At 36.9% G+C, this 13,939-nt stretch overlaps 1 protein-coding gene across 2 annotated transcripts in view; it reads right to left on the reverse strand.

The window, feature by feature from the left end:
- Window positions 1-13,939, reverse strand: part of KPNA1 (karyopherin subunit alpha 1) — a 73,565-nt gene that overhangs the window by 25,159 nt on the left and 34,467 nt on the right. The window contains exons 3-5 of one of the 2 annotated variants that reach the window (XM_014829562.3): window positions 9,866-9,973; window positions 7,143-7,242; window positions 5,316-5,410 (exon numbers count right to left, since the gene is read on the reverse strand). In XM_014829562.3, the coding sequence (XP_014685048.1) occupies window positions 5,316-5,410; window positions 7,143-7,242; window positions 9,866-9,973 (303 nt within the window). Of the gene's footprint in view, window positions 1-5,315; window positions 5,411-7,142; window positions 7,243-8,810; window positions 9,026-9,865; window positions 9,974-13,939 lie in introns of those variants that run through there. The other variant, XM_070508965.1, reaches the window with a different exon arrangement.

The following is a 13,939-nucleotide window of genomic DNA, read 5'->3' on the forward strand; positions in this document are numbered from 1 at the left end:
TTCAAAGCCATATGAACGACAGCAAATTCATAGCAGAAGACACCTAAAGAAGCCAATGTTCAAAAAAACCTATAAATGTGACATACACAAGTGAGACAAAATGGTTTGGTAGCCTAGCTGGACAGTGATACCAGGCAGCATGGAGGCCCAGACTAGGAACACCACAGTTAAAGGAAACATATTTTCTGACTGGTAACTTTTTGTTGTAAGAGAAGTACAAGAGACTTTTAAACAGTGAATATCACATATCACCTCTGTAATTAAATCACTACTAAAACCAATGCTCAAACCTTTCAGTCAGTCTGAATTGAAACTTTACACTTGTACAGTAATTTATATTTTCAAAGCATTTTTCACATACTCTCAGGTGTTCCTCACAACAACCCAGAAGTCTGGCTTTTTTAGTTTATGAATGAGGAAACTATAAGAAAAAGATTCAAAAATCTGACCAATGAGTTCCATCACAGGACTAGATTATGGCCTCCTAATCTAGCAGGCTAATCCCAGCCAGTTTCCTCTCCGAAACATACCTGGTAACATTGACAAAAATCTTTCAATTGCTTGTAGTTTTGCTAACCAGGGCGAGAAATTTCAAATAATGATATGCCAGATTATTTAGTGACTGCTAAAAAGAAAACACACTTCAGCTAAAATGTAGTTTCTTTTGCTTACTAGAAAAACTAATTAGTAAAACAAAGGCATATGATACAAGTACAAAAGCAAACTTTCCTACCAGAAGGCAGGCTCAAAATTCAACAGAGTAACCAGATACAGTAGAGACCAAGTCAAAGAAATGAAAACTATGAGGAAAAGTAATGTGTAAAGGATGAGTACGATCAGCATACACACTAATCCATATCAAGGAGAAAACAGATTGCAGTGAAATTTTGATGCAAAAGACACGGTAATAATAACCTCAGTATAGGTTATATTAAAGACTTATCTTTAATGAGACAGAAGAAGAAATTATAATATTAATTGCTGCCAGAGTTCGAAGTGCTATCTGTCTGATAAGGTTTAGCACTAAACATCTCACAAGAAATGCAAGGGAATTCCAGATGCTACCGAAGTAAATAAAATAGAAAGATGGAGAATAAGTGAACAATAGCCTGAACATGGTTGGAAGAAAATTGGAAATCAGAACATCTCAGCAAAAGAAGAATGTACCAGACTTAGTTTATTTACTAAGAAGTACACAGTGAGGATAACCCCTGAAAGCAAAGAAGATTCAAGGTCTCTCTTGGTTAAGAATAGAAATCAGAAAGTAGTTTTGCCATTACTGGGGACAGAAACAGATGAATAACTATAACCAGGAGGCCACTGAAAACTCAATCATATTCATGCATTAATAAGGCATTAAAACACATACACACACACTCTCGTGTGGTGATTACTTTGATGTTTACCTTGTAAAAAACTTACCACACTATATCTATGCAATGTTCTATAATACCATGTGTGTATGTGTGTGATATGTATGTATGTATGAGAGAGGAGGAGGAAGGAGAGAGGGAGAGAAAATTCCTCCCATGAGTATAGGCCTCTGTTAAAGTGTTGGGAGAAACAACTTTCAAATGTGTTTAATATGTAAGTATATTTTTTAAAAGCTGGTTGTACTTTGAACTACGAAACTTCTCTTTCACTGGGTCTTTTTTTTTTAATGTTTGGGCCTTGGGTCCCAGATTAGAATTTAACACAAAAGAGAGTTGTGAAACAGGAAAGGCCAGAATTGATAGCAAAAACAACTGCATAAAGTTATGACAGAGATGGCCAGAAAAAGTAATTTAAGTAAGTAACCATGCGACTCAAGAAAAAAATCAGTAAGTTGAAAAAATCTAAGAAATCGTATTACCTAAAGTAATAAATAGTAGCCAATGTAACTATAATCTCTGCTTCCTCTTTGTTGTTTTAAACTACTATATTCTTAGTGTTCCAAGATGGCATCATGCAAGGATACAAGCTGTCAAGCAGCTGTGAATGCTTATAAACTGTAATGCCACTAATATTTTTCACTGTCCAGGACTTGCTAAATAAGCCTACAACTGAAATCTGAAGGGCACACTGAAGTTTTCAGATTTCTCTCTTCCCTTTCTCAGTCTCTACCTTCTGGTGCTCAGTTCCTAAAATAAGGAAAATGAGAATTCAAAGCTGAAGTACTTCTGACCTCCTATCAAGTTTCCCACTCCAGGTTGAGGTACGCCTGGTTCCCTTTCTCCATTTGGATCAGGACTCTGATGCTGGCCACTTTGCCGGGTCCACTCTGGTTCCTAGCAAATGCCAGGCTCACCTGGAGAGCAAGTGAAAAGAGAGGCTCACATCAGAAAAATAAACCCAGATATCAAACTCTGCAGAGAATGGTGCCTGAGTCATCTAAGCAACCTTTCAAGAAAGGGAGAGGGATCAACGAGGATGGGAAAAGACGGAGGAGGAGGAAGCCTTACTGCAGTTTATCGACACATTAAGCTCTAGAGGGGCCAAGAAAGGAGGAATGGGGAAACTAAACAAATTTAATTCAAATTTACAACTTTAAGAGAAGGATCTGTCTAATGATTGGAACTAAAAGGCAATTTACTTATTTCTAGCTATTTTTATAAGCTTCTATAAGAAGTTTTGGGAATGCAACATCTCAGTACTACATAAGACAGTAAAAGGATGCTGGGCCTGGACTCAAAAAACCAAATAAAGTGGGGACAGGAACTATACCATAAGGCAGACCAAGCTAACGTCAAGACATCAAGTATGTCTGAGGCCTACATGTCACTGAGCTTGAGAATGCTCTTAGCTAAATTGCATTGTTCACTTCTAAAATCCTAGATTCCACCCATGTTCCTCTCATTTGAGGGGAAGCGAGTATGTGGGTAGCACTCACCAAAGTAGGCATTTTTATGTCCCTGGTTTGAGATACCTCACTGATCTGGGGATAAGGAAAGCCAAAAAAGAAGTGAAGAGACCGTTCCCTAGGATTCACAGTTCTTTACAGAATGAAGGGATTAAGATTGTCCACAGGATTTATTAGTGAGTTTAACTATTATGACCATATATTACTCTCTTTCTGGAAGAGAAATGGCAAAAGCCCCATTCCAAAGCTACACTTCAAATTTCTAGTAAGCAGGTAGGAGTATCAGGGACAACTTGCATCCTAGTGCTCTCCAAGAAGACAAAGGAAGGAGTACCCTCCAAGCTTCCCAGAGCATGTCTAATCATTTGAGCATGAAGCCTCGTGGCTCTAAGGTCTCCCTCAATATACTTGCTTCTCCTGCTTCTGGGCTGGTCAAGGTTACCTGTTAATCACTAGAGAAAAAAAACACTACATTGTGCTTAAATGTACATAGAAGAAAAGCTGGGGAAGATGCCCTTTAGATAATAAACAGATTGGTTATTTTTCAGTCTTTGGACAGCTAAGGTGAAAAGCATGAGGTGCTCACTTCCAGAGGAATCACTTCTCAATCATTCAGCCTAATTATCAGTTTGCATGAGGGTGGAATCTGAGAATTTACATAGAAAGAAATTAGAGATTTCTGAAGGCTTTCATCTTCATGTGTGTTAAGATACAGGTTCTAAGATTACAGAATCAAAAATGATGTAGAATTTACATGTGTGAGCCAGGAGAGGACACTGTCTGAGAGAATATACTGTTCTCTTTAGGGAGTACTAAAGAATGCAGAGATGCGGAAAGACTATTTCTCTGATTTTTTTCATTTTAGGCCTAGGAGGTTATATCATCTTTCTTTAATGCATTAAGTAAGACTGGACCTCTGCAACTACCTATTGAAAACTGCTAGATTTATGAGTAAATTCAGTGTCTCTGAACTACTCTCATGTCAGAGACAGGAGAGAAACATTTTTACATGAACAAAACAATAATTTTCCCTACCTCCCTTGTCCTATAAAGCTTTTCAAATGATAAACTGCAGTAAGGCTCTTCATTTGGTCTCTCTGGTTCTCTTGGCAGGTTGCTTTGGGGCTCAGGCTCTGTTCTCTGCAGTGTTGGTTGTCTGGATTTCCTTTTTTCGGAAAAAAGGCTCTCTTTCCTTGTTCTCTAGGTGTACCTGATTATTTTTCAGGTGTCTGGTGATCCTGGCCTTAGATGGGGACCAGAATTACAATCCAGGAGGCAGCTAGCAAAACAGAATCTTAATTCAAATGAACTTGGGAATTAGTAAATGTCAAACTGGAGAAAAGAAACTGATGGGACATTGAAGTACTCTACCTTTTCTGGATTTCTTGTTTTTCCTCTGGAAGGAACTCATCACCGCAACAAAGAGAGTAAAAGGAGGAGAAAGATGGGGTGGGAGGAAAGGAGAGAAAATATCAAGACAAAGCATCAAGTCTTATGAATTATTTACAATGCTCTGGACAGTAAGGAACCTGGGGACAGGGGCTGTCATTTACCAACACACCCCAATCCCTACAGCCTTAGACCAAAGCAAAAGCAAATGAGGGGGTGAGAATGATCTTTATGATTCCCTTGCTATTTGCAAATACTGACTTGGAATGATCACCCCATTTTGTGATCTACTTGGCACCTAACCCATTTTTATGGTTGCAGAGTCTCTCTAAAGGGCCTGAGCCCTTTAGATTAGATCCTACAAGTGAGAATTTAGGTATCACAGGTATCTGTAACAGAATAATACAGAAATTGATTCAGTTGATTACTCCAAGGAAGTCTAGTTACTGAAAAATTACCAGTTTACTAAAAATCCAACTTTATTCAGGAAAACAACAGTATTTTAAAATTCTGAAAATTATCCAATCCAGAATTTCTTCTTGGAAATTTTAGAATTTCTTCTTGGAACCCCTATATAATACAGTATTGATAGACAATATTAACATAGCAGAAAGCATACAGATTCCTGACAAAGCTCTCTCCTTGTCAGCTCTTCTGGAGACAGGGGAGGATTAATAGGAGCAGGTTTGGGGATTCCTGAGTCTCTGATCTAGCCCATGTTACACAGCCCTGAGAAAGCCAACAAGTATAATCTAAAAAATCCTTCAAAACCAAATTTTGCGTAGCCCACGCTTGGGTCCTATCTATAACGGCTCCTCTACAGCAAACAATTCCCTATTAGATAAGTATTAACCACAATCATCATAAAATAATCTTTTACGTAACTAAAAATGACAAAAATTCTAAAAAGTAAAACAAAGGGCTTGGATGTTAACAAAGCTATCAAAGCAGCTTGCAATGTGGTTCTCAGGAACACCGTTATAAAATTAACCCTTCACACAGATTAAAATAAGTAACAAATCTATGTACAACATGTAAGTTTCAAAGGGAATTAAGATACGAGGCAAGAAATGAAAACAGTTCATACCTGGAGTGTACAATTCTCTTTTCGTTTGAGGAACTCCACAAACCTGGCCACTACTCCTGGTGTGCTGATGACTTCATCAATAGGAGGATTAGGTTCTGTCTCCCCACAAAATAAAAGAAGAAAAACAATCCTTTGATTTCAATGCAAGCACTTTACAGCTCAAAAGTACTTCATACTATCCCTCCCTCCATTTTAGCATCTCTTTCACGTTGGAAATCTTAAAAACAAAGAAAATGTAAAATTGAGTTCAGTCTCACTCAGACTAGGGTAGTTTGAAAAGTTTCCCAGTAAGGTAAGTTTTAACATGGAAATAATGGACAAAATTCTTAAAAATTAAGATTACTGCCTCTACTATTTTACAAAATTTAGGAAGTAGGGGAAAAAACATCCAAAGACAAGCATTGTTATTATTTTTGTATACTTCCTTCTAGCCCATTTTCTCTGTAGGCATTTTGAGTCTGTCTGTTTTGTTTAACATAAACTGCCTTAAGAAACTGGATTAGGAGATTCTGAGTGTGCTTGTAAGATTTAATTTTACAGCTGTAGTGATAAGCAGAAGCCAGTAAGAATTCACTAACGATGACTTGCCAAATTAATCTCATTATCTTTTATGACAAGAGTATCTTATAAATGAAGTCATTCAATGGAAACTTGTTGGGTGAATAGATAAGAAACGTCCTAAACAATCAGCATGGCAATTTCAGCAAGAGATCTGACAAAGTTTTTGATGACAATCATGAAACAACGGAAGAAAAATGGCAGTCGGATTACAGTACTACTAGGAATTCTTAGCCAAGTCAATGGCCTTACTGAAAGAGCTGACTAATGGTCCAATGTTAATTTGGAGAGCTCTAGTGACATTACTTTCTCTGATTCAACATTTTAATGAACCATTCAGACAAAACACAGCAAATTAATATGATGATTACAATAAAGATGAAGTATGGTACATTATGGAAACAACATACGGAAAGAACAATAAGCCAAAGTTAGCAATAAAACAACAGGGATAAAGCAAAATTCATCAACTGAACTACTACTATACGGTTTTAAGTATTTACTATTGACCTTTTAATATGGTTCAGGGTTCCAAAGTTTTTTTTTTTTGGAGGAAGATTAGTCCTGAGCTAACATCTGCTGCCAATCTTCCTCTTTTTGCTGAGGAAGACTGGCCCCGAGCTAACATCCGTGCCCATCTTCCTCTACTTTATGTGTGGGACGCCTACCACAGCATGGCTTGCCAAGCGGTGCCATGTCTGCACCCGGGATCCAAGCCAGCGAACCCCAGGCTGCTGAAGCGGAACGTGCGCACTTAACTGCTGTGCCACCGGGCCGGCCCCAGAGTTCTTTTTACTTGCCCAGGATGACAAGAAGCACCATTCTACCCTAGTTATACAAAAAAGTAAGGTGACACTGCTCACCAAGAAACTCATACTTAAATTTCAGTCATAAACTGCTAACATTAAAATCAATAATCATTGCTCTTTCAAGTGATATTTTAAAAGTTTTTCTTAAAAAAGAGTGGAGCTTCTTAATTTGAATTAACATGAAATACTGACTACTGTTCTTATCACTTTAAGGTCTTTTATAAGACATCTCAGAAACGAAAATTATGCTGCTCTCTGGTCCTGGTAAGACTGCATAAATAAGGAAATTCAAAAGTTAGCCATGGCTCATAATTATATATATGTCTCTATGTGTCCTTTTATTCTATTTATAGACATACTCCAAAGCAAGTTATATGTGGTGTGGGAAAAACAAAAGATTATGGGAAAGTAACATTTTGAAAATAAATGAAAAGATATACCTAACATATTCAGAACTCACCTTTTGAAAGCAGTTTTCTGAATTTCTGTGTTGCTGAAAGCTGTTGCTCTGGGATATTGGAAAATATCATTTCAATCATGTCAGAAGTAATAACACCACCCTGGGATCACAAATAAAAAGCAAAAATAATAAAATTTTAACTTTTATTCAAAGGAAAACAAAAACAGTATAAATTGTGGCCAAGTCATTAAGTTAATCATATTAATCTAGAAGAGTTACACAAAGGTAGGACAATCTTTACATGTAGAAATGTATGAGACGATTAATAACGTGATGAAGCCAACTTCTTTGCCTATCATTAAAAAGCTCACAACAGTGAGAAAGCAATCTTAGCAGTAAATACTAAGACAAGGTGTTTATTATTCTTCCTCTCCTTGCTCACCACATGGCTCACTGTTCTTTGTCATTCAGATTAAATTTTAAATTCTAAGAGAAGGATTTCATGACTTCAAAATCTTAAGCAGCCACTCTATCTCTATCATATCACTCTATTTAAATCCTGTGCCCAGTCCTTTTCACTATCAGATATTTTTCTTGGTTATTTCCTTACTGCCCACGTTCCCCCAGTATACTGTAAGCTACTTGAAAGTCAAAGACTGTCTATCTCACCACTCTATCACTGATGGCTGGCATACAGTTCATGCTCAACAAATACCTACTGAATGAGTACAGAATAGTCTTGTACAAATCACAGATTCTAGCCGTCACCAAATTCAACAGCTGACTCAAATTTATTTAAAATTCCTATTTTCTTGCCTTATTAAAACTTTTAAGTTTCCCACTATTTTCTGGCTTTATTAGAACTTTTCTATTTCCCACTACAACCCATCTACAGTATTAGTTGTTAACTTTCTTCTCAGGATCATTTGTCATAATGAAAAAAAGTTCTTATTTCATGAAGGGTTACAGTCAACAAGATGAACTGAGAAGAAAGCTGCACTGAGTTGTAAACACTAGATGGTTAGTAAGTAATATGCAACATTTAAGAACACTCATGGGGAGAATGAAGCATTCTGCTATCAAGAGTCAGAAAAGTAACCTCTTTGAAACTTACAAGACTGATTCCTGAATAAACAAAGGTACCTATATGATTCTGTTATGAATATGTTTGCAAATATTTATATACTTCTGTTTTCTTCCCTCTTTTATCTCCTTATTACGTAACATTAAGATGTACTGACTTTACAGTCATAGTACTGAAGTATTGTTAACCTTACATCATAGTATTTAATTTACAAGATATCAAGGAGAGGAACCAACATTACCCAAGGACTTTGCATCCTCTTCTGGGGAAAAGGTTAGTGCATTTTCAGTTGCATGCAGGACAGTTATACCATGTTACATGGATGTATGACTTTACTGTCTTTATTTGAAACTCAGTATGGTTTAACGGTTGTGTATGGATGCCAACTTGACAAGGAGTGAACTAGGATGATAAATTTTATGTCAACTTGCTTAGGTGTACAGTACCCAGTTGTTTAGACAAACATCAGTCTAGATGTCACTATGAAAGTACTTTTTTTATATCTGATTAAGATTTAAATCAGGACACTTGAGTAAAGAAGACTACCCTCCAAAATGTGAGTGGGCCTCATTTAATCAGTTGAGCAAAGACTGAGATTTCCTGAAGAAGAAATTCAGCCTCAAAACTGCAACATTAATTCTTACCTGAATTTCCAGGCTCCTGGCTTGCTCTATGGATTTTGGACCTACCAGCTCAACAAGTGCATGAGCCAATTCCTTCAAATCAATCAATCAATATCTCTCTCTCTTGTTGGTTCTGTTTCCTCTGTAGAACCCTGACTAATACAGTCCACAAAATGCTTCATATTCATTTAACATCCACTTGAAAAAAAAATGGACAGCTCAACTTTGTGAAGGGCCTAGAAGAAATCACCCCAAATGGTAATATTGGCTACAATGTCTACATAGATTCCAAAGGAATTTAAACAGCTCTCCTAATTCCAAAAGAAAACTAGTCCATAAAAACTGGAGATCTATGAAGTGAAAAAAGAAACATCTATAAAATCCTGTGCACAATATGCCACTATTTGCCCAAAAAAAGTGTGGGGCGTGAAGGGTTGGGGGAGAGGGGAATTTTTCTCAAAAAGAGTAAATAAGAATCTAGTAACAGTGGTTGCCACTGGAAAGAAACTGGGTGAGTGAGATAGAAGAAAGACATATTTCTTTTTTTTGAAAACCATGTATATATATATGATCTAGTAACACATTACATAATTGATTACAATAAACTGGAAATCTAGACAGGTGTGATCCATATAAAGCGTATTAAATAAGTAATTTTTACCTGTTTATCCAACCTCAAGAAAGTTACAATATAGGTTATAATAGAAAGATTTTAAATCATATAAACATGTCCAATTTTATAACTGAAATGAATAACAAATTAGGATTTCCTTTAATGTACCCTTTGTTACTCAACTTTTAAAGAATCCATTTATTTTATAATTATCCTTGTCTAAGTTTTAATCGCTGAATTAATCTTCAAAATTTAGTTAATTCTGTTTAACTGCATGTTATTAAAAATATAATAAACATGTAATGAACCATTAGATTAAGTATATGGCTTCTTTTGAAAAATGAAATGCCAAGTACTTTTTGTAACCATCTAACCTCTATTTTAAACCCCAAAAAAACAGATCTAAACCTCAGATCTTCAGCAGAAAAACACTAAAAAGAGTTTCTTCCATTATCTTACTCACTGGTGCCATCTCCATGTTATTAATCTGAGCCTCATGGAAACCTCCATCTGACATAACTTCTTCTTCTGTTTCTTCTTCTGCTGTAGCAACATTTCTTCGTTTGAATAACTGAAAAATAAAAGACTATTACTAAAGTAATGCTAACACAAGGGAGTTCAATATCCAAACACTAAGCACTCCACTTAAAAGGCAATAAGAATGGAGCTTTCTAAAACTCATTTTAAAAATTCTAAACTTTTTCAATTTTACGCTGACTTCGATCTTTCCTGACGAGGACCTATTTCAGAATTCTTCAGTCTTATAATCTGATGCAGTTAACTATCAAAACATGCTATTACCAACACTTGATACAAGGTAAAACTTACTAAGAGAGGCCTGACACTGCACAATATATCAAAAAGGTAAGGTTGGAAAAACGAGCTGGGGCATGTTTGGCCATTTCCCTTTTCCCTCTATGCCAAGTAAGTGATAGGACAGTATCACCAATACATCAGGGGGAATGAATATAAAAATGACTTCACGATGACTTAATACTTCCCTCCTAACCATCAAGGGTAGTGAATTCAAGCTTCTTGACCTTCCCAACCTGTCCAGCAACCAGTGACGACAAATGACTACTGTTTGAACACTACCTTTAAAGCATCCATTAATTTGTGCATGCAAAGAAGAATAGTTCTCTCCAAAGGCAGCAACTAAGGTGGCTTGCATTATATCCTTAAGAGTCCTGGGCAGTACACTTATTCATCAAGCCATGATAGAGTAAAAGTTACTTATCCTCTCAGCCTGTGCAACTAAAAAACCAGACAAAATCCATGAAATAACGGGTTTCAGCCATCAGACAAGCAGTTGCACGGACAGTGACCCTTCAGAAAAGAAAAGAAACAAGATTAGCCCTATGATTGATTCAGATTATTGTCTGGACAGAGTTTCCAGGCTGCAGTACAAGGAAGATGAACCCAAACAGGGCCTTCAGGCTCCCTCAGCTAAGGAGACAGAATTCAGAACTGAGGCCAAGACACGTAGAATCCAGAAGGAAGAGTACTGAAGAGGAGAGATCAACACATAAAGAACGCCACAAATCTGCAGAAGATTCCCCTTGAGTCTTTAGCTAGTACTGATCACGACTGCCATGTGAGGAAAAGATCCAAAGCTGGGAAAGGAACCACCTTCAAAGAGCACGCAGAACAATTCTGGAGGTCACACAGGTCAAGGGATAGTTCATGTTTCAACCAGTGGGAACAGAAAAGACTTCCTAATCTATGTGACACTGAGTAGAATACGCATGGGTATTGACTCAATAATGAGGCTAAATTAGCCCTAGATTAGAAGCTGTTCTGGTCCAGCCCTATGAAACATAAAAGCAAACTGGTTCCACTTAACTACATCCATTGACAAAGTCAGGATTATACATATTAAAAGAATACGAAATTATATTTATTAAAAGAATATGAAAAACTCCAACACCAAATGAGGTAAAATTCACAATGCCTGACATTCAATCGATAACTACCAAGCATACAAAAGAAGTAGGAAAAGACTATCCATGAGGAAGAAAAAAAACTATCATATTAATCAAAACCACCTGAAAATGACAAAGATGGCAAACTGGACAAGGACATTAAAATAGCTGTTATAAATATATTCCACATATTCGAAAAGCAGAAGAAAGTATAACCATGAGAAGGACAGATAGGAAGATATGACCAAAAAAAGCAAATCAAAGACCTAGAAATGAAACATACAATTTTTCAAATGAAAAGTACACTGGATGGAATTAACAGCAGATTAGATATTGTAGATTAGTGAATTTAAGGACATACACAGCAACAGAAACACTCCAAAATAAGACAGAGAAAAAAGGCTGAAAAAATATGTACGAAACATAAGTCAGCTATGGGACATCAAGTGGCCTAATATACACACATTGAAGCCCCAAGGTTGGGGTGGGGGAACATATCTGGAAAATTAATGGCCGAAAATTTTCCAAACTTGTGAAAAATACAAACCCACAAATCCAAAATTTCAAAGAATCTCAAGAAGAGATATGAAGAAAACATGAAAGCACATCATAATCAAACTGCTTAAAATCAAGAATGAAAAGATAATCTTAAAGCAGCCTGAGGAAAAAAGACTTTTTCAATGCAGGAAAACAAAAGATAAGAACGACGGCAGACTTGCTGCTGAAAACAATGAAAGACAGAAGAATATGGATCAAACATATTTAAAGTATCAAAAGAAAAAGACTGGGGGCAGGCCCCATGGCAGAGTGGTTAAGTTCCCATGCTCTGCTTCAGCGGCTCAGGGTTTTGCCAGTTCGGATCCTGGGCACGGACACGGCACCGCTCATCAGGCCACGCTGAGGTGGCATCCCACATGCCACAACTAGAAGGACCCACAACTAAAATATACAACTATGTACAGGGGGGATTTGGGGAGAAAAAGCAATTAAAAAAAAAGAAGATTGGCAACAGTTGTTAGCTCAGGTGCCAATCTTAAAAAAAAGAAAAAGACTGCTAACAACAAAGGTGAAACAGACTTTTTTCAGACATATGCAAGCTGAAAGAATTCATTACCAGCAGATCAGCTCTGTAAGAAAATGTTAAATGACATTATTCAGACATAAGGAAAATGACACCAGATGAAATATAAGAGCTACAGAAAAGAACGACGAGCACCAGAAATGGTAAAAATGTGGTGGAATCAGGGCCGGCTCCATGCCCGAGTGGTTAAGTTCGCGCGCTCTGCTGTGGCGGCCCAGGGTTCGGATCCTGGGCGTGGACATGGCACCGTTTGTCAGGCCACATTGAGGCCGCGTCCCACATCCCGCAACTGGAGGGACCTGCGACTAAGATATACAACTATATACAGGGGGGATTTGGGGAGATAAAGCGGGGGGGGGGGGGGGGGGAAGATTGGCAACAGTTGTTAGCCCAGGTGCCAATCTTAAAAAAAAAAAAAAAAAACCGTGGTGGAATCTTTCTAAAACTTTCTCATTAAAAAAAGAATGTCTTTAAAAGACAGTTGACCACTTAACACCCATAGCATGGCTATAATCAAAAAGACAGATAATAAAAAGTGTTGGCATGGATGTGGAGAAATTGAAACCCTCATACATTGCTGGTGGGAATATAAAATGGTGAAGCCTTCTTAGAAAACAGCTTGGCAGTTTCTCAAAATATTAAACAGAGTTACTATATAATCCAGCAAATTCCACTCCTAATATATTTTTAGGGGGTATATACTCAAGAGAAATGAAAACATATGTCCATACAAAATTTGTACATGAATCTTCATAGCAGCTTTATTCACAGTAGTCAAAAAGTGAAACAATCCAAATGTCCATCAACTGAATGAATAAACAAAAAGTGGTATACCCACACAATGGAATACTACTTAATAAAAGGGTTCAATGAAGCACAGGCATACCTTGCTTTATTGCACTTCACAGATATTGCATTTTTTTCTTCTACAGATACTGCTCCACCAGCAAAAGCATTGTCTTGCTGAAGGCTTAGATGATAATTTGCATTAATTAGCATTAAAGTATTTTCTAATTAATTTATATACATTATCTTTTTAGACATAATACTGCACACTTAATAGACTACAATACAGTGTAAACATAACTTTTATATGCACTGGGAAACCAGAAAATTTGTGTGATTCACTTTATTGCAGTGGTCTAGAACTAAATCCACAATATCTCCAAAGTATGCCTATACCATGTTACAACATGGATGAACTATGACAACATTCTGCTGTGCAGAAGCCAATCACAAAAGACCATATATTGTACGATTCTAATTATATGAAATGTCCAGGAATAGGCAAATCTAGAGAGACAGAAAGTAGCTTACGGATGGCAGGTGGGGAGAGACAAGAAATGGAGTGTGACAGCTAATGGGCAGTGATGAAAACAATCATAAATTGATTGTGGTGAAGGTTGTACAACTCTGAGAATATACTAAAATCCTTTGAACTGTAAACTTTGCATAGGTGACTGTATGGTATGTCAACTATATCTCAATAAAGTTGTTAAAAAAAGATAACTGACAATTTAAAACAAAAGTAGTA

This window comes from Equus asinus, chromosome 5, assembly GCF_041296235.1.
Source record: "Equus asinus isolate D_3611 breed Donkey chromosome 5, EquAss-T2T_v2, whole genome shotgun sequence".
In the NCBI taxonomy this organism is placed as follows: domain Eukaryota; kingdom Metazoa; phylum Chordata; class Mammalia; order Perissodactyla; family Equidae; genus Equus; species Equus asinus.